The sequence below is a fragment of the Vidua chalybeata genome, chromosome 3 (assembly GCF_026979565.1).
Source record: "Vidua chalybeata isolate OUT-0048 chromosome 3, bVidCha1 merged haplotype, whole genome shotgun sequence".
NCBI classification, from domain to species: domain Eukaryota; kingdom Metazoa; phylum Chordata; class Aves; order Passeriformes; family Viduidae; genus Vidua; species Vidua chalybeata.
Genome location: NC_071532.1, coordinates 82,256,981 through 82,278,862, shown reverse-complemented (window position 1 = coordinate 82,278,862; position 21,882 = coordinate 82,256,981). Strand labels below are relative to the sequence as shown.

At 37.3% G+C, this 21,882-nt stretch overlaps 1 protein-coding gene across 2 annotated transcripts in view; it reads left to right on the top strand.

The window, feature by feature from the left end:
- The window catches only part of SENP6 (SUMO specific peptidase 6), a 73,370-nt gene extending 58,482 nt beyond the window's left edge, over window positions 1-14,888 (top strand). For both annotated transcript variants that reach the window (XM_053938641.1, XM_053938640.1), the window contains 6 exons: window positions 2,296-2,729; window positions 5,736-5,839; window positions 7,908-7,996; window positions 10,126-10,194; window positions 10,489-10,639; window positions 12,895-14,888. In XM_053938641.1, the coding sequence (XP_053794616.1) occupies window positions 2,296-2,729; window positions 5,736-5,839; window positions 7,908-7,996; window positions 10,126-10,194; window positions 10,489-10,639; window positions 12,895-13,095 (1,048 nt within the window). In that variant the 3' untranslated portion in view covers window positions 13,096-14,888. The remainder of the gene's footprint in view (window positions 1-2,295; window positions 2,730-5,735; window positions 5,840-7,907; window positions 7,997-10,125; window positions 10,195-10,488; window positions 10,640-12,894) is intronic.
- The last annotated feature ends 6,994 nt before the right edge of the window (window positions 14,889-21,882 follow it).

Below are 21,882 nucleotides of genomic sequence, written 5' to 3'. Positions count from 1 at the left end.
ACTGTGCAGTGGGAGGCAAATTTCTAAATCTTCTCATTATCCTGCCTCCTTTCCAGCTGAATTCTGAGGCTATCAGTATAGAGGCAGTTATGAGATAATTAGCCATACGTAGATCTGTCCTTTTTATAAAGTTGTATTTCCCCAACAAAGGTGTTCATCAGCACTAACTTTAGTTTTTGATATACCATGACCTCTGTCAAGACACCCAGATCTAGGGGGTTTTAATGACTCAGGTGTAAGGTCCACTGCAGGTCCTATCCACTGCAGACTTCATCCTTACCATGCCTCTCCCATGAAACTTCAAGTACCAAAACTTTGAATTGTCTGTCATTTAACTTTTAAGCTGCTTTTGCACTTGTTACATAGTTCACTTCCCACCATCCTCTAATGTGTCATTCACATATGCACATAGGTTATGCATAGGAGAAATGAGGTTATGCAGAGGAGAAATGAATAAATGAGAAAAGGAAAACAAATAGTTCTGTGGTTTTATAAGAATTATTTATGTTGCTAGTAGCTTAAAACACAGTAGTCTTCACTGTCTTGTTCATTTACTGACAAAGAACTAGAGCAATGTCTTTCTCAGCAAGTAGAACATAACAGTTCATACTGAAGGCATAATATTCACACCATGTGTGAGTTGGTGATTTCAGGTTAGAGTAGCTTGGTCTCATTAACTCATCCTGTTGTGATGAGAGCATGAGAAGTGTACTCCTGATGTGCATCTGTCACCTGGATGTAATCCTGTTCACACTTCCCAGAACTGTCCTTTCACCATAAGCTGAAGCTTGTCAAGTGGTGATAGTAGGACATTCATTTGCAACAGTGGTTTCCTGGTAGGTACAGTAAGAATATTGCAGAGCAGAAAAATAACCAAGTAGCCAGGGAGATGAGGTGGTGGTTTGATGGGAGTTGCTGGGTTTTGGTGTCTAGTTCCAACCAGTTTTTCCAGACTATCTCATAACCACTAGATTAGGGAATGTACACTCATCATCTAACCAGCTGTCAGACTGCAGTAAGTGGAGGTGGGCAGGTTGACTCCAGGTCAGAATCATCTTCAGAAGAGCTTGTTTCAATTTAACTATGACTACATCAGTGTACTTTGGCTGTACAGTCCTTCTTGTTCAGGTCTTCAGTTAAAACAGATTGTTCTCTTAAAAGTAACAAGCTGTTCTCTTTTTACATCCAGGTTAATATGCTAGTCTGCTGACATAATTGGTACATAAAGTCTCCGTTAATAAAATAAACACACATTCCAGGGTTGGGCAGTACTTAATATGTTCATTTATTAGACGTGGTGAATCATTCAAGACAAACCATACCACACATGCTGCTTTCAATGGCCACTTACTTTAACTGCCATTAAGGTTTGATGCAGTTGGGACTTCATAACAATCTAACTATTTTTTTAGCATGGCAGTTAGACATGCGTTTTTAGCTACTGCTTTTTCTTTTGTCTCCTAAAACACATTGAAATGTGACTTCACCTGTATAATACATAGCTAGCTTCTGTTATTTGCTGTAGACAATCAAAGCTCCCTTGGAAAATTTATTAATTGGACAATCAAAATCCACTTGTCTCAGTCCCTAAATTTGCTGCTGCTCTAGTACTGATTGAGTGGCAAGTCAGTGAAGCCTAAAGAAGCAAGGAAATAGGAGGAAACTTGCAAAACTTACACATATATCTATATGTGGGGGATATAACTGGTTTTCATTTGGAAAAGCTGGAATGTAAGTTCTGTGAAGGGTGCGGAAGACAGCAGAGCCTTGTGACGGCCTTAGAAGCACTCTTTTTTTTTTTTTTTCCTCCTTTAACTCACTGTTGACAAGATTTCTTTAAAAATGTGAAGTGTTAAATACAGTTGGAAGATCTCATAGATGGAAGAGTATGGGCAATTCCAGCCATACCATTAGATCTGTCTACTTGTGTTGCTAATGCTGAACTACTAGAAAACTTCAAACAGCCAGAAAACATGAACTCTACAATGTTTAATTCATGCATTAATGAAGAAAATGTTAAAAAAGAAATAAGCTTAAATTCAGAGACATAAAAAAAATGTATAAAGTGTGAGTAAATTGAAATAAATATTTAAGACAGCACCTCTTTTCAACTAACTGCATCATATTAATTAATTTGTTGGGATTATTTGCATGGAGAAATTGTACTTTTAAGAAGCCCGTGAAAGCTTGAGTAAAACCTGGTCAGAAAAGTGAATAGCTAGTATAGTTTATCTTTGAATAATTACGGGGGCATTAATGTAATTGCAAGTTTTTAATGTATTTTTTCCTTCGCAGAGCCCACTGGTTTTTGGCTGTTATCTGTTTCCCTGGTTTAGAAAAACCCAAATATGAACCAAATCCCCATTTCCATGAAAATGCTGCAATGCCGATGAAATGTTCCTCTTCAGATGGAGAGAGCAGCACACCATCTCCTTTGCCAAATGAATTAGATGCACAAAACTCGCCTTCCAAGTCCACAGCAAAGAAGACGTTTACCAAAAAGTACAGTACAGCTTTAATCGACCCAAACACTGAAATAGAGGACAATGAATCTTCTTGTTGTAGAAGAAGTCCTTGTGGGGGGAAAAGTGCTTTCAAAAAACTGGATCAAATAGACAGTGATGTGGAAGAACCTAACACTGTGGAATCAGCATGCCATAAACTAGACCATAGAACTCTGGATGAAAATGGTATACAGGGTGAATTCACAGCTGCTAGCCAATCTATGGGTATGTAATCGTCAAAATATGCACATTTTAATGAAACATTTGGAGATTTCAGATCTGTTACTACTTCTGCAATGGCATGAACTTCATACTTCAAAAGTTTAGTATATGGCTTAACTTCAAGTGCTTGCAATATAAGTAGTTTATAGCCATTGCATTTAAAAAGATTTTATGGCTATTGACATAACTCTCCTGGCAAAAGGCTGGAGATAAAACACTGTTTTCCTAAATCAGATTAATTTTTCAGTACTGTGACCTTTTTTGAAACAAAATAATTTTGTAGATACCACTTTGCATCCCTCAAGATTGTAGTTGTTAAGGAAAGAATAGTAGTTGACCTTGGATCCTTATAATGTATGTGCAGGGGAAAGCTGACATAAGATTATGGGAACAGCCTTAATATCGGTGTCTTTTATCGTTTGATGTCTTGCTTCAACACTGTTCATTTCTTTAATGTCCTGATAAGAAGGTATGTAAAAAGAGTAAGAAGAAAGTAATTCTAAAAACAAAAAAATTTCCTCCATGACCACTGTGTTACATTTAGAGAGGCTTTCTCAATTGATCGCTGCTGTGGGGACTGCGCTCACCAATCTGCAAGAGTGTTTGTACCCAAGTGAACAAAGGAGCTGGCAGACTTTTAAAGGCAGGTGAAGGAATTAGAAGAGGGTTTTCTCTGTTCACCGCAACATTTGGATCTCCTTAAGGCGTAGAGTAGGAAACATCTGATTATGCAAAAGCTTTTACTTTAGTCACCGGTAGTATTCCTACTGACTTAGTTTATACAGTAAGGAATTCTATACCTTCAAGTACAAGTTCTGAAAACACTACCAATAGTATGGTTTAATCTGTGTACTGCAGGCTATTACAACTTCAATATATTTGTGGGTATAAACAGTGTTAATTTCTATTCTAAATGTATTCATTTGTGATAACATTGTCACTGTTCCTAGAAGGTCTTGGAGGGGTGCTGGGATGCGTGTAGATGTGTTCTTGTTTGAGTTGATTTTTCATTTTATGTATGATTGTTACCATTTACAATATTGCTGTTATATGATGTGGTCTCATGGCTTGAATGCTGCTACTGTTCCTTGTCTGTAATTAGCTGGAATGTGCATTATGACAGGTTTTTGCTAGGATTACATTTCTTGTGGGCTTTTTTCTGGCTGCATTGTATTGTCAGCTGATGGTCATTCTCCTTCTAACTTGAATGCTCAGATTCTCTTGCTCAATTCTTGAAAATTATGCACCCTTTCATTAAAGTGGATGCTATCAAGGGGCACAGTCCTGGTTTAAGGGTGAGATTGACCCTAAGGATATGTTTAGGCAGCCAAATTTAGATGCACTGTATTTAAACTTCCATTTCAACCAGATGGAAGGTAGGCCTTCTGCCTTGAGTTATCTGAGCAGCCTTCATCTGTTGCTCCAGAAGGGTTTGGGTCTTGACTGTGCCAAATCCATCCTGGATATCTAAGGATATCTCAAGATTGCACATGCCTCTGATAGTGTAGTCAGTGAATCCAAGAGACTTTCTCTTCTCATCCTACAGGAGATACAGAGTAGCTGTTCAGTTAAGTAGCTCTGTGCTCTGATTATGGTTTCCTAACATGGAGACCCTAGGTGCTAACTATACTTGGGAGCCTAAACTGAGATGGCTTGATCTCAGACTAAATCCTGGTAGAAGGATTTAGTCCTTTAATCCTGAATCTGTAGAAGTTCATACCTAAATAACTTGGAAGTCATCCAAAATATATCTATTTTTATTGCTTATCTAATCATTTTTTTACTGCTCAGCTTTTGAACAAGATGTAATTTGTCTCAATACTAATTCTTATTTTTTAGAAATCTGTCAGCAATAAGTCACATTAGTATATGACCTACTTCTTATGCTAAGGTCTTTTCAAAGGTACTGAGTAAGACTAATTTCCAAGTTTGTCCCTGTGGAACTTCACTGTTGACCTCTTTCCAAAGTGTTACCTTAACATCTCTTTTGAAATATTCTCAAATGCAGATGATCTCCTTTTTTTTTCCACTAGCTACTTCACTGCCCTATTTACTGGTCTTGCAGAAACCCTAGTTTCCTTTAATAGGTAATATGTCCTCCAGTGACACCATAACCAATACTTTATTTTTATCATTGTTTAGAGGTATTACAGTAGCCCCTTGCTAGGAAGATTTCAAGTTTTGCTGGAATTAATTACTTGTTTTTCATTTATTTCCACAGTTTACTATTTTTTCCATTGATACCTGGTCTGAAGTCTTGTGTGGTAGTAGTAAGACTAAGCAGTGAGCCTGTAGCTGTCTGTATTCATTTTTCTTTTTCTTCTGGTGCGGTTTCCCACTAAATATGTGACTAAATAGATAGAGGTCATTGGGAGTGAATTTATAGATAATCTTTTATGTAACAAACTCTGAAATATTTCTAAGCTGCTGCTCCCAGGAGAGCTGGAGAGCTGATCCTTCATTCTGCCCTCCCCACTAGTGTGTTCCCAAGCTGCCTTTCCCCTTTTACCAACAGAAGTCTTTATATAACTGCACAGTGAACTGATGGAAGAAATTATTCCAGTTAAAAAATAATCAGCTAGTGACTACATTTTTCAGTGTGATCCACTGTGTGTGGATGTATTTGGTGTTATGACAGAAACCAGCTAGGGATAGGAGTAGATGGTCGTTTTAGAGAGCATATCAGAGTGCCTGTTTTGGTAGCAGTACCAATTTAGACTGTTATAAAGGCTCCATGGAACTATGGGGAAATTCCATAGTGGGTTTAGTCACTTAGGTGTGTTTCAGATTTTTTTAGGCATTTCACAAAATAACAAATAGTTTCTGTTGTGCTACTTAGAAGAAGTTTTTCACTTTTGTTCATATGCATGAGTAAATTATTATATGTTTACTGTATCACAGTTACTGTGAGCAACCCTGAGGAAATCGGAGGTATTTAAAATGAGTTTGGTCTTCAGTGATGACATAGTATTTGATGTTTAAATATCCTGCTGTCTCTGATTGATACAGATGGATTGCACAAAATCAGACTAAACTATAGTGAAGACTCAGCTGATGGCAGTAAACTAAATGAAGATGAGCTTATAGATTTTTCTGAAGACCAAGATAACCAGGTAAAGAATTTAGCAGTTTTATTTAGGAAATGTGAACTGTTGTTTTGTATTTTGAATGGACAGCTTAAAAGCAGTGTACAGATTGTGAATGTGCATTATTTAAAGCTACTTACCTTTACAAGTGTCAAGTCCAAAGCCTTGGTTACCTACAAAAATCTGCAGTTTAGCTGACAGAGAGGATTATACATTTGTTCATTTAACTGTTTTAAAAGAAAACTGCTGTACTGATCCTGCATTTAATTTTGTGAGTCTTTTCTGTAATGACAATATTACACAGTGATTTTAGTGGGATCACTGAAAGTCAGTACACTTTTATCTTTTGTCTCCCCCACTCCATGTTCATCTAATAAACCCAAGAACAAGTTAACTCTTCTTTCAGCTGCATTTCCTGCATATAACCAGACACATTTATAAGTGTGCGCTACTCTGTTGTTTTGTTTCATTGGTGCTTCTCCTAATCAGATTTACACAGTATGGATTTATAATCAAGTACCATTCTTGTTCATATTGAAAAACATTTAGATTTTAAAGCTGTGGGAAGACTAAATATTAAAATATCCCTGATTCACTCAGTGCTGGGTATGAGGGCATTATTCCATAGCCCTGCTGCTTCTACAAGTTCAAAGCGAGCAGGCCAGAAGTTACACATTTGCTCTTCCTAATTGGCCTGCCTGCTCATGTTCCAGGTGTGTGACCTTTTCTGGACCTCTGAGTCCAGAACAAATTCTTATTTTTCAGTCTGCAGCTCTCTGTAATGACTTCCCAGTAGCTATGTATATGTGTACACATGTGTAGTATAAAAGCTCCCGTTGATGTTGAAACCTGAACCGGCTGTTGTTTTCGGCTGGACTTACCCACCTCTCCTGTCATGCCATCTGTGCAAACATTCTGAGTTTTGCCTGATGGAACTGCCTGTCTGTTTTGTAGCAGATAGAGTTTCCAGAAGATGGAGAGTAAGTAGTACAGTATTTCCAGTCTGAAATACATGGCATGAAGGCAGGGAAGCAAGCACATGGCCAGCTGCATTCCTTGAAAAAAGGAACAAATTCCAAGCTCATTAGTTGCCATGTAGTTTAGAACTTAATTCAGACTGAAGCTGTCACTCATATTTTCTAGAATGCACATAGCAAGTGTAGAAATGACCATGACAAGCTGAGTGGACCAACCTTTTCATCTGCTAAAAAAGAAGTTGAGGCTGCAACAAAAACAAGTGTACAAGGAGCTAGGCAGTAGTTTCTAATATGATAACATATTCATGGCATAGCTTGAGGATTTCAGCACCGAGATCCTGTATGTTAATGAAATGTACACAATGCACACAAAAATGTTAATAAATCATGCTAGTACAGGGATTCCCATTTTTGGAAAGCACCTCCTTCCCCATAATGCAGTGATCTGTGGTAGTAATGCTAAACTCAATGGAAAGGTGTAAAAACTACAGATCACTGGGATTCTTTTAGATACAACAACTTAGTGCTTTTGTTCATAAAACTTCTGGATCGTTCATAGCAATCAGTATTGAAATCAAAAGGCCAGAGGATATTTCCAGGCTTGTGATGTCACTGGTTTTGCAATCCGTAGTCCTGTGTATCATGGTTTAATTTTCCTTGCATTTTGGAGCAAAAATAGAGATTTATTTCTCAGCTTGTTACAGATCCTGCCTCATTTCACCTAGAAGAAAACATATACAAAAGTGCCAAGCAAATTTCTAGTATTGACTGGCCAGGAAAAGTACTGATAATTTGGATTATAACCAAATAACAGAGATTGATCTCTTTTAAGCCAGCGGTGTTTTGAAAATGTCAGTTGCATTTTTCTAGTTTCACAGTCCTTAAATAAATAGCAGCATTCAATCCATGTCATTCTAGCATGAATTCCAGAAACTGTGTGATTAAAAGTTGGTCAACTTAACAAACAGTGAATCACTTCAGATGAAAGCTATCATTTCTTTATTAAACTTAGTTATTGGTGTTGAATGAAAATGTTAAGTGTAACAATAAATTCCTTTGCATCTGTTTGAAAAATCAGTATTAGCTTTTAAACACCTGTAACAACATTGCTTCTGTAGGAAGACAGTAGTGATGATGGTGGCCTTGTAGATGATAACTGTAATTCAGAAATGGGACAATGGTACCTGAAGCCAACTATCTGCAAACAGTAAGTATTAAAACAGTTGAAATGGAGATTTCATAGAAGTTTATGAAATATAAAAGACAATAATTTTGAGAAATAGTCATACATGAACCTTAATCAGCATGCTGTTAGGGTTTGAGAGAGAACTTTATAGTAAAATATTCAGTGAGCAGAAAATGTATTGAATGAAACTACTAGTGAAATAATAGCATTTTCTGTTTCTGTTAAGCCTGTGTGCCGCATGAGGCAAATGAAGGCTGCAAAGGAAGCCTTCCAATAAGGCTGTTCTTTGGTATTTTGCACTTGGATTCCTAGAAAAACAAGGTGCAGAAGCATGCTCAAATGTATCCTATGTTAAAAAGCAGATTAATGTTTTTAAATTAAATAGTTAAACTACTAGTGAAAAAAACCTTTATCACTACTCAAATTAGTAAAGGAAAATGGGAGTAATTTTTAGCTGCCCCCTTTTCTTATCTAAATAAGATAGCTGTTCCTCTTTATTGTCTCTCTCTGTTCTTTTTTTCTCTAATAAAAGTGTTGCACATGTCTTAATTTTTTTTTATCTGTTCTGGGTTTGAAAACTTTTCTTTTTTAATATTTGATACCCAGGAATAATTTCTTAGTAAATATTTACTGCAGTTTATGATGTGACAGTATTGCTGTCTTGACAGTTTCCTTTGTATTTTTTCATAATTCATCTATTTTTGTATTTCCTTTCTTGTGAATACAAGGTTTACTAGAAAGGTGAAGACTTTCAGAGTATATTATCAGGAGTCAGAATAGAATTACAGATTTATAGATGTTATGGAATATATGACTTAATATGTTTTCAAGCAAAAGTCCATCTGTGTTGTGTTTTAAGAATATTTATGAGCTTCTGATTATAGCTTGGCTAAATTTGTCCCATTTTGATGACAGATTATTTGTACATAATACTTTCCAGCAGACAGTATTTTAATCCAGTGTGAAATTTCATAACATCTTTGATGCTTAAGTATCAAAAGTCATTAAGGGCACTTAAATACTTTACTATTAGCATATTTTAAAATTACTTCTATATGAAATAGAAAATTATCTTGAAAAGGTTGTCACTTTTTCCCCCTGCAAAGTACTACATTTTTAAGAAGAGCATTTTAAGAAGTATTTAATGCTTTTTAAAGAGCAGCACCTATATAAATACTTTTATCAGAAATTAAAACAAGTACAAGCAAACATTATTTAAGTGATTATCTGCTTATGCCTAAAAAATTATGTGCATGTAAATTAGTTTATAAATGCAAACACACCTATGCATAAATGTATGCAGATATTTTGTCTGAATTTGCTAGTTTGAAGTTTCTTTGAATGATACTTTGAATGTACATGTGTTATTGTTAGATAAGAAAAAAACAGATTTGTGAAAAGTAATTGCATTTATTTATCCCTCAAAATACATACTACATATAATGCTGAAATTCTGAACTCTGGTATGAGTTAGCTTTGATGTATAAATCCAAATTTCATACTTATAAGGTGGCTGATAAGATTGCTGTGCTTGTGGCTTCTGGAAAAGCAGTGTGTTTTAGATCAAAAGATAGGATACCCGTATCTGTAGTGTGCAGGAGGACTTGAGCAGACTTGGTTCTCTAGGAAATACTTGGTTATAGATACATTAGTTTTTAAAGTCTTCTAAATAGAATTGGTGGGTGTTTTATGTATAACTACCAGCTAGATTTGAGATCCAGACTGGGATCCCTTCTTGAACATGCTTTCCCAATGCTTTTTTTTCTAGTGTGCTATGGAGTGTCCCATCTATCCTCAAGCTGCTACTCCAGCAGAGCCTTTGTGGGCTCTGTGCCTTACTTTCTCTTGCCAGTGTCCCAGATACCTGGTGCACCTAAAAGAGCATTAGACACCTGAAGGTGTTTTAAGCATCTGTAACAAATTGTCTGACAGAACTCCAAGTACATTCCTAAGTGTACTTAGTCTATGGTTAAATATAAAGATAACTTGCCATTTAGTTATCCCTGTTAGGAAGTTACAGCAGTGCTGGCAGAACTTGGCAGTATTGATCTAGTTTTGTTAAGGCCACCCCACAAACTATTTCTGTGTAACATTGTGTTTTTCAAGCTGCTGTAAAATGCTGTGTACTCAAAACTTGTGTTCTCTGTTAGGCCCTGCATTTTGCTTATGGACTCACTGAGAGGCCCTTCCCGGTCAAATGTTGTGAAAACACTAAGGGAGTAAGTTTCCTGTCTGGTGCTTGGGGCTTTTCCGGTTTGGTTTGGGATTTTTTTTTTTTTTTTTTTTTTTTTTGTAGGGTTTTTTTTGTAGTTTTTTTTTTGGGGGGGGGGGTGGTGTTTTTGGTTTGGTTTGGTTGTTTGTTTGGTTTGGTTTTTTTGTTTGTTTGTTTTGTTTGTTTGTTTTTTGTTTTGTTTTTTTTTTTTTAGTTTGGCTTGGGGTTTTGGTGTTTTTTTTTTTTTTTAATTCTTCAAGGAATAAAAAAATACTTTAATTTGCATGATCTTTCATTGTAGATATTTAGAGGTGGAATGGGAAGTCAGGAAAGGCAGCAAAAGAAGCTTTTCCAAAGATGTCATGAAAGGTTCCAACCCAAAAGTGCCACAGCAGAACAACTTCAGTGATTGTGGAGTGTATATCCTCCAGTATGTGGAGAGCTTTTTTGAGGTATGTATGTTCTTGAAGCTATTTTTGATTCCTGCAAAAATCAAATATAAGCTGTGAAAATGATTACAGTTATAAAATGCTCAATTGTAGCTCAATACCTGTCAGTGAGATAATGCATTATAAATTAATTTATTTATAAACACACAGAGTAACTTTTTTGCAAATAAATTAATTAACCTTTTTAGTTGCATGTACATAAAAGAATTGTAAGCCATGAAATTTTCTGAGAAAATCTAAAGAAAACACATTTAGAGTCTTCCTTTCTATTCTTCTGCTGTGTACCCTTTAAAATCATCCAGTAAGAACTTGAGTTCAAAATCTAAAGTAAAAATGCACTACAAAAAGCTTAATCATTTTCCCCTGGCAACTGTGACTGAATAAATTCAGAAATGTGACACATGTAGGGAGTTTTATGTTTCTTTCCAGGGTGTTTTTAACTTGTAAGAAAACATGTAAGTGAAATCATTACAGCTAAATGCCAAATCTTGTTTCCATTGAAGGAATTGTTTGAATGCTTACTTACTTGCAAGCTGACTTGGTCTCCAAGTTACAGCTCCTTTCACAAGTGGAGGCATTAGCACCTTCTAGACTGGGAGGAGAAATGATGGTCAAGTGAGATGCTGCCTGCATGGGCCAGTAACTCTTCAGAATCCCTGGTGCTTTCAAGCATTATTCTGAACTCTCCTGTAGCTAACCCTTTCCTGGAAAAGCTGGCAGCTTATCCATTCCTCAACCCTCTCTCCCTCCATTCATACATTACTCAAGAGCAGTAAGGCTTTGGCAGAATGCGTTCATGCAAATGGCAGGCAAAAGCTTTGCTCTGCTGATGGTTCCTGAGAGCTTTGAACCATAACCAAATGGCTCCTGTTTTGTTCACTGGGGACACGAGGAGCAACCAAGTTTTATTAACCCATTCCTTTTTGGAATGGTTTAATAAAACTTCCTCCAAGATTTATTAGCCCATTCCTTTTTGCCAATTGATTGCTGCACTATGTCAGGCTGGATCCCTTGTCCTGCCTAGTCTGGCAGTGTGCAGCAGCTTTGTCTGCCAGAGAATAGGCACAACACATACATGCGTCAGAGAGCAAATCACAGGATATTCTCAGAAGTAACTCCAGTGGGGAGGGAAAGCCTGAGCTGGCTGCACAGTACTTGACTGTCTTGAAGTTATTCAGCGAACAATTTCAGCTACTTTGTATTTGGAAAATTGCCCACAGTCTCATTTTGCACCAGCTCTACGAACTGGAAGGAGAGTTCGTGGGAGCAGGTGCTTCATGTGATGTCTGTGACCATCAGGGGCCGCCAGGGGCCGCTGCGGGAGGGGCAGCGCGGGCTCCCCCAAGGAGGCGAGGGGCTGCGGAGGGCAGCACGGCACAGCGCAGCACAGCTGGCCTCTCACCGTGGCACTGCCTGTCTTCCCTGCACTGAACAGACACAAAAACATGTTGCTAGTGCAACATTAAGCACTGACATGTTCCTGTGCAGAATGTCACTCTTTTTTTTTTTTCACAAGCACTCTTGCTGATCTTACCTCATTGATGAATGTAATTCACTCTTAAAGAGCCCTGATGATGTAAAGTGGAGTACAGAAAGGGAGGAGTTTCTTTAAGAGACAGCACTGTTCCCCAGATTGTCATTTGGTTAGGGTGGAATTGTTATGCAGGATCACTGAAGAGGAATAGAGAATGCTTCATAATAATTATCATAATTATTAGGATGAATGTTACCTAGCAAGAACACAGAATGTAAGTATAATAAGCATTGGTGGTAGGCAGGAGCTTTGCTTTCCAGGATGAAAACTAAATCTGTCTTGCCTAGTTGGTCATGATCCTAAAGGCTATTTATAAGAAGAGGAATGTTTTGGACTCCTGATCAGCTGTAGATTTTGATGTTTAAAAAATATCCTGTATCTTTACAATAGTGTTCTCTCTCACTCACTTTTTTTTTTTTAATTAGGAGAGTTTTACACATTTATGCAGACAAATGCTTAGTCTACAAGTAGCAAATACAGTAGATTGTTGAAGCATCTTTATAATCAGGAGTGTGATCTGGATGGATTTTAGTCTGTAACATACTGAAGCATGATTGATTTTACCATAATTATACATGTACAAAATTCGGAAATCGTAGAAATTTTGTTCCACGTTCATGGAATGAAGTGAGGAAAAATGTACTTTTCCTCACTATAGTTTTCTTCATTCATTTAGGTTATAACTCTTTACTGTAATTAATATTCAAATGATCTTTTTTTTCAGAATCCCATTTTGAGTTTTGAGCTACCAATGAACTTAACAGACTGGTTTCCACGCCCAAGAATGAAAACCAAAAGAGAAGAAATACGAAAAATAATCCTGACGCTCCAGGAACAGCAGAACAAGGACAAGAAGGGACAGAAAGACCCAAATTCAATTTTGCAGGAAAAGACAGAACAACTCACAAACAACAGCTCAGATTGAATGTTGTATCTGTTGCATGTTAGCTTCACAATCAAAACTGAAACCTACATTTCTGTCTGCCCAGACTAAAGATTTGGCGTGTTCTCCACTCAAAGTTACTTGGGAATGTTTAATGCCTGTATAAATGTGTGTCATAAAATGGTTTAATTCCCGCAAATATGTGTATTAAGTGAGTCTGTACATATGTTAATGAGGCCAACTTTTTCAGCATTTGTAATTACTTTTTTTCCACTTGATAGGGAGCTTTTGTTATGTATTTCTGTTAATAGAACTTAAATAGCAACTTCTAAACATAAAGGAAATAAAGAAAATATAGGATGAAATGGTTACCTTTTTCTTTTTCAGTTAAGTTTTAATGTTACATGCTTAAGTAACACATAGGGAATGATTTGGTAGTGAGATAATTCATATTTTGACCCTGTTTAGTTGCCCTTTACAAGATTATTCTGCGTGCGCTACAGACGATAATATGGGTAAGTGTCTCAATGTACCATGGCCTCCAAGAGGGTGATTCCCATCCTCCCAGTATCTAAGTGTAGGCAGTGTCATAGTTCATAGACCGCTTCAGATTTGGGGGTGTAGAAGATACACGTTGCAATTACAATTCCACCCTTGCTTTAGTGGGACAGGCTAGGGAAAGGGGGAGAGTGCTCTTTGACCAGAGGTGAACTCTTCACACAGTATTACAAAAGTGGTTTCAATGAAGTGATCTTGAGTGACTCTATTAAATCATATTTTGTGGATCCCAGTTGTTGTACAGGTGTATTTTGAGATTTTCTTCATTATAAAATTGTATTTTGGTAAGTGTACTTGGAATAGCAGATTGCCCACATTACATTTTCTATGTTACAATTCTGAATGTTACATTCATATGTGCTTTATCTAAGTAATGAACATTTAAATAGAAAAAAAGTGTATGATTACTATTTTTTCTAATATCCATGCAAAAAACCAAAATACCAGTGTTCATTGCTTGCTTGTTTGTTCTTGGCTTTATGTAGCATCAGACTAATGTAGGGACTTGCTTGGATATTTCCAGTGTATTTTGATTTTACAACAATCTAAAATGTCATTGTTGCTTAAACTGCAAATGTAGCCTTTTATCCCTGTTCTAGAAAGGCTTTGTCATTGAAGTGAGGAAAGTAAGAAAAGATTTGTGCAAGGATATGTATCTCCAGTTCTCTACTTACACAGATACCTTTGAAGGGAACCAGAAAGTTACACTTCCCAGGAAGCAGTTTGTGGGAGTAGAGGGATCTTCTGTCTCTCCTTGCAGATAATATTTTCTTTCCTGATTTTTTTTACTGAGAGTGTCACTTACCAATTCCCTTCTCCCAAAGAGAAGAAGCAGAGAGTTCATTAGCTGAACTCTGGGCCCCTTGAGATTTTATTTTTGTACACAACGTCCAAGTCTAACCCAGTGCTTCATGGCCTCCATGAGTTTTCATTGTCACTAAACTTAAAATGCAGCTGCTAATGATGTTACTTCCAGGGTATTCCTGCACAGAGGACTCTCTGTGACACCCTCTGTTTACAGGGTGGTTCTCTCACCAAGACAGAGTGGTTGCACATAGAGCAATACAACTGTGGGCTGCTAATCTTTTGTACAGATAACCTGTGGGATTTAAGGGAGTTGTTCATTCCCTGGTTTCTCTTGCATAAACCCTGGGCCCCATGGAGATTATGTAAGCACCACATATATGTGTTCTGTTAGAGATGACTCCTGCAGTTTTCTTGTTGAAAGAATGTGGGGGCAATTTCCTGGACTACAAATTAAATATGTAATGTGCACACCTCTGAGTTGTTTCCTCCTTCAAGTTTTTATCCAGTATTCTTGCCATTGGTGGGGAAAAATAGGGATAAAATAGTTCCAGATTGTGGAAATGCAGGGTCTTGTGTATCTGGCTTTAGTGCAACTGACATGTTGGAATAGTAGTTTATACAAGAGAGGGAAGGAAAATAATTTCTTTGAAATAGAGGAGAGACAATTGCAGATAGAATGTATTCCTTCCTAGTCTAGGCTTTCCCAGTGGTATGTTTTAATTATATGGAATATATCCACATTTCATCAGTACAGTAGTTTTCCTTTTTCTGATACTCGTGATGCAGGTTCATATTTTGATGCTGTAGAACTATTTTGTTCTCTTACTGGGAATGGCCTGGTGCTTCTTCCTTTTCCTTTCTCTTTCCTGTCCTCCCCTTCACCTTCCCTCCCTTTTACCCTTTATCAAAGCTGTGAAGAAAGTGTTGGATTTACTATCATTCAATGTTAAAGGTCTCAAGATCTCCAGTCACATACAGCAAGCTAATATACATGTTAAATATAGGAAACTTATTTTTTTAATAAAATGTGACATTAATAGAAAAAAACCTACAGAATTAAGAATGCGTTATTTAAGACCTTCCTGACTTGGTTCAACATGTTCACTACTGCATGTACTTGGTAAGTGTTTTTTACTAACCTGATGGTGGGCAATGCTGCAATGTTCTGTAATCTTAACAAGTTTTACCAGTGCCTTTTCTGAATCAGATTTATTCAGTGGAAGCTAGTAGGGTGGGGACTCGATAAGTGTATCTAATAATTGCATGACAATGCATGCACTCTATGGAAAGTATATGTTGTATATTTCTTTAGACAATTCACGCTTAAAAGTGCTTTAGGAGTAGCCTGACTGCATTCTGCAGTGTAAGGGATCAGATGGCCACCTAATTAAATGTATCTGTTTGTATTGTTTTTCAGGTTGGGTAGAATAACAGTTAAGAATTCCTATTAAGGTTTTAGATTACTTAGCATAAAAAATGCATGTACTTGTGGTGCACATCTGCAGGATAGCCACAAAAGCAGAAGAGATATCTAAGTAGTCCCTTGTGACATTTCTATTTTTCCTGCTGAGAAACAGAGCACGCTCTTCAAAAACCAGAGACTTCGAACAGAATTGATTTTTGAGATTACACTACATTCTTGTCTTGAAAGAATCTGACTTAAAAACATTCAGTAAAAAAGAGTGAAAAATGAAGCAAGCTTTACAGCAAGATGAGGGAACTATGCTCTTGATTTTCATTTTTTTTTCATGTCTTGTATAGCAGATGAGTAAAGCAGAAGATGTGTGATTTTAAATTTCTATTAATATAGTACCTCTGGAAACTGAAATACTAGACTTCTCTTACAAACAAAGAGCAGCAGTTTCCTTAATTTAGCAATTAATTTTTTTCCCCTCTGATTTTTAAATATAATTTCTTTTTAGTCACTAGTTAAAGCTTTACATTGATAACATGATACTTGTATTTTAGCATATGAACAGAAGTAGGTATAAAGATGCTTGCTCTTTGCAGTCTTGATTATTGGGAATAATGAGAGGTACTGGAGTCTGATAAAAAAATTTATTTTGGTACAACACTTTTCCAGTGCTGCATACTCAGTGCCCCTAAAGAATCTCTGTGCAGCAAGTTGGGTTCACAAGGTTCACAAAGGTACTTCTCCCAGTTTTTTTACTTACCCCATCTACTTGTGGAAATCAAAGGGGAGCTGATGTTACAAACCACAGCTTTGAAACAGTAAGAGTGAGGCAACAGCCATTTTACTTGCCTCTCACCACCATATTTTTGAAGTAAATCCTTTCTGCTTAACTCCATAATGCCTGCTCAAAGATGTGATGAAAGATGTCTGTTTTCTAGGCTCCAGTCTGGTTAAGGGAGGATGTAATCTGGAAGGTGATTGTTCTCTCAGTCATGGTCTCTAGTAGTTTTCTGACAGCCTTGATTTTGCTTGTTTTTAACAAATTTGCATTTGGAGTTGTACAACCCTGTAGTTACAAAAGGAAACTTTTGGAAATGTACACCATTCCTTAGGGATTCTGTATTCAGTTTTGAGAGTAATTGCTAGCCACAACCTAGATTCAAACAGCTAGCCTGTTTCTTTGCTAGTTTATATTTTCTCATTTGTTTGTTTTTCCCTTAGTTGTTTTTTTTTTTCCCTGTGAGATTCATAGTTGATGTACCTGGGGGAGAGTCAGCAGCGCTATTTGCAATGCATGATTCTTAAAAAGATAAGCTACGTTTCATACATGAATATATATGAACAGAAGATTATCTGGATTTAAAAGTATCTAATTTCTAGTAAATGAGACAGACTTGACTTACCTGCCTTTTTTTATTTTTTGTCTTCCCTTCTTTCTTAGTTGCTAATGCTTATTAGTCATTATGTAACTCTAGAGTTCTTTGGGGTATGACTTTACCCAAACAATCATCAGGTAAGTAATTCAGCAGTGGCAGGAAAGAAATCTATTGCAATTTTTAAAATAAAGATTATTGTATATCTGCAGCAATAGGGCTGAATGTACTGTATAAATAGATGATTTATTTTAATAGAATAGTCAAATCCACGTCATACATCTGTCTGTCTGCACAGTGTTGTAGTTTTAGATGATACTTAAAAGCTCCATTTTCAAGACCAGGTTCTCTTTTACTGTAAGCTGACTGGATAAGGGTAATGGGAAGCAGACTAGTTTGACTCAGCTGAGTGTTTATTCCCCGTGAGCTGTGAGGCTCCACTTAGAGGAAAAGCATCGTGCTCCAGCCAGCCTGAGCTTCCTGCCTGCAGAGTTTGTGTAGACTCTGGCCTAAACACCAGAGATTAAAACATGTTAGATTTCCTCAGTGGTATACCTTAGGGAAATTTATCAACTATTTACACAAAACTCTATCTGTTTAAATATATTTCTAAGTTTAGGAACTTGGTTTACTTTTGCACATACACTGATTTCAACTGCGTATACTATAACTAAAGACACCAATGTCATCTCACAGCAGTAGTTTGCAAACTATTAGCAAACCTCTACTCCAGTGTCCTCCAGATGTAACTGTTTAAAACAAGCTCTGTCACACTGCCTGTTTACATCAGGCTTCTCCTTCCTAACTTAAATTTTGAAAAAGTAGCCTGTTTCCCTTATCTTTATGTGTATGTTAGAAATGTGGTGGTAGCGTGGACGGGGACATTATTATATATTGGACCAACCTAGGACATTAATTATAGGAACTCTCAGGAATTACTTTGTTTGGAATTTCAAGTTTCTCTGATCTAAAGATTTAGGATTATAGAATGGTTTGGGTTGGAAGACACCTTAAAGATCATCTAGTTCCAACCTGGCTGCTGTGGACAAGGACACCTCCCACGAGACCAGCTGAGAGACCCATCCAACCTGGCTTTGATGAATGTCCTGTTTATGTAGCAGACTGAAAACAGTAATTATTTTAGTTCTAGAGAACTTAATATTTCCATTTTCAGTCCAGGATATTTATTCATACTATACATCAGTGATATGGCAGATAGTGTGTCAATTCTGTAATACAAAAAAGACAGGCTAACCCCAAAAGAGCACTATTACAAGATGGCACGTTTCTCACAGAAAAATGGCACTAAATGGGTCATAAATTGTACTGGAATGCAAACAAATGGAGTATGTTTTTTACTTAAATGTTCATCAGTCCTGAAACTTAAAGTGCTTTGTAAACAATATTGTAATAATATCTCCATGTTACAAAAGGGCATTTAAAGGCCGTGAGAAGTTGCACAGCTTCCTCCCATCCTATAAAACCACTGAAATTTCTAGACTTCAAACAAAATTAGTACTGCAAATTAATGTTTAGGTTCCAGAATCAAGAAGACATTTTTAAGCAAATGTCTGCAACAATGTGTTGAATGTGTATGGACAGCTTATGATGCAATTTAATTAAAAAGTCGTATTGCTTTTTAATTTTTTTTTTCCTTCTGTGGAAGCCGGGTCTTTGTTTTGCAAGGACATTGTTCTGTGGGTGAATTTATTACCTCATTTTTGGCTCTACACCTTACTGTACAGTCTTTTTGTGAGTTTTTCATTCTGCTCTGTTATTCTCTATCTTTCATACGTGGTTAATGAACTTGAATGCCATATAGTTAGCCTGATTTCTAACTTGCTTTCTCACTTGCATCCCTGTGTCTTGGTTGTCTATATAAAGCAAGTAAATTTGTGGAGTCAGTGGAAGTTCCCTATTTCCTAGGGACATTGTTGAATTCAAATAGTTTCTTGAAATTATTTCCAGGCCAGTTAGATGCTAGGTGGGGTGAACTTGGCTTCACTCTTATTTTGTCCAGTCAGAGTTGCTCCATATCATTATCTCCATATTGCAAATTAAGTGCTGGAGTTCAGAGAAAGACGTTAAAAGCATTTTAGTTTAACTAAGCTAAGCTACTCTAAACTGCTGAAATTCATGCTTAAGCTACTCTCACTTGTGAGCATTGAAAAGTAAGCTTAAAAAGATGCTTGCTGTTTATTTAGCTACTTGAGAGAAACTAGTTTTGTGGTTGGAACTGTTTGCTTAGCCTGAAATTCTATTGACCTGAGATTTATCTGAAGCCAGTGTTGAAGAAAGTGTTTAATTCTGTCTTCCGGTTTCTTGTTCTGTTCTTTACACAGTGAAGTGCTTTCAACTCTACTTGTGTAGAGCTACTGCTTGATTGCTCTGGGTTTGGAAACTCTGGCAAATCTGGCCCTAAACATCTCAAATTGGGCACCTGAAAATAAGGATGTAGCTAAGATAGTTGGAAAATATTTGTAAGTAACTTGCCAAATGTAGCAATAGGTCATATGCTCATGTTTGAAAACCACTACTTAGATGATTTAAAAAAATGATACTTTTTTTCATTATATTCTCATGAACAGTATGAATCATAGAGCTTGTAGTTGTCTTTACTGTGAAATTTTAAGTTCCCTAAACACTGTTAAGTTCCCTAACAGACTTAGCATCTGTTGCAAGAAGTGGTATATGAAGAAAGTGTGATCACATAAAGTGGACTAAATTATGATTCCTTATACAGTCTAAAAGTTTTTAGATGCTTTCTGCCTTCTTAGTGCTTATGTTTGTCTTGCTTAATGTGTGTTTTGCATTGTGCACACTTTGGTTTTTCTGACTTCCATTGTCAGTGTATGATGGTCACTCCTAGAACTAATGCCACAGTTCTCATTTTTGTTTCTCCAAAAGCAGTCATAGTGTGTTGTCATTTTCTTGCTTACCTAGATGAAAACATGTGAGGGGAGAACTTGTTCTGGTGGTTTTTACAGATTTTGCCCAAGCATCTCTTGTCCCTTGCCGTTTTCCCTCCTTCCAAACCCCTGATGAGATCCCTTGTACACTGGTTCTCCCAGTCTGTCTTGGCTCTTAGATCTGTTAATCTTTCATCATGTCTCTAAGCTCTGTTCTTCTATCTACACTCCAGAAAAATGGCCACTGCTGTCTTTTTCTATCCATGATCTTGTGTTGCCAACTTCATCAGCAGAGAAGCTGAGGAAGTATGGGCTGGATTAGCAGACAGTGAGCTGTATTAAGGGCTAAATATCTGAACCTGGAGGTGTGATCTATGGTACAGTATCTAGTTGGAGGCTGATAACAAACTGACCATAGGCAATGGACACAAACCAAAACAGAAAAGGTTTTCTCTGAGCATCAGGAAACACTTTTTTTACACTGAAGGTGACCAAGCACTGGCATGGGTTGCCCCAAGAGGCTGTGGAATCTTCATCCTTGGAGATACTCAAAAGCTGTCTGGACATGGTCCTGGGCAGCTGGCTCTAAGGGTCCCTGTTTGAGCAGGGGGTTACAGCAGATAACCTCCAGAGGTCCCTTCCGACCTCAGCCGCTCTGTGGTTCTGTGAGTTTGCTCTGAGTTCCTGTACTTGGTGTGACAAACCTGGCTGATGCTGCAGAGGAAATACCAGGCAGTGCTGCTGCAGGAGTGCTGCAGTTCCAGGTGTGATGTTCTGAGAATGAAGCTACAGGGTCAAGGCCAGCCCACATCTGATGCTCATCAGAAGTTCACAGCTTCGCTAAATTTGGTTACATTTCAAGACTGTTGGCAAAAGGCACAGCTCTGGCATAAAACACAACTTGCTTGCCGAATTTAAAACTATGCTACAAGTCTCTGGGCAACTTTACTAGAAAGTATAATCCATGTTACTGTTCTTTAACAATGTGAGCAGAAGCATTTTAGCTAGCATTCAATTTACATCACATACCTAATTTGGAAAACTTTAAACTGGGCAGCCAAAGGTTAGTGAAGGTATTACAAGCAACTGAAAGCAAAATGCAGCAGTTTTTGATACCTGCTATTTTTCTGGAATAATTTGAGTAGTGACATTCCTAGAACTGTTTGTGAGCAGATAGGTGATTCAGATTATTAGCACATTTAGTAACTGAGTCAGAACTGGACAATTTGGCAGTCTCTGGGCCAAATAAGCATGCCAGGAGAGAACTTCATGCTACAGTGAGTGTTTAACTTCTCAGTGAAGTTTGCCTTATCTTGCACTTAAAGTCCGACCACAAAGGGTTGATGAGCTGGTGGTGGAATTTAAGTGTGAGTGTAAAACCCAGGTCAAGGGCTGCTCACCAGCAGGAAAGCACTCAGGGTGAGATTTAGGATAATCTAGTTATCCTACATATGGGAAGGGTATTGGGAAGCAACTTGAGTCTGTGCTTTTGGTAGAATTCAGGTGCACATATAACTGTGCTGCAAAAGAATAGAGAAAGCTGAAACAATGTGCTGCTTTGGCAGCCTATTTTTCTGGCAAAAGAGTATCATTCCTTCATACAGTAATCAGGGGTCCCCCAGCAAGTTTGTTTGCCCATCTGGGTTTGCCCAGATGGATAGCATCAACAAAGTTCACATCGTTGAGAGTGGATTTATTCAACAAGCAATGTCAATTAAACTCTCTGTTCTGTATAATAACCCTACAGTGATAAGTGAAGGCTAGACAG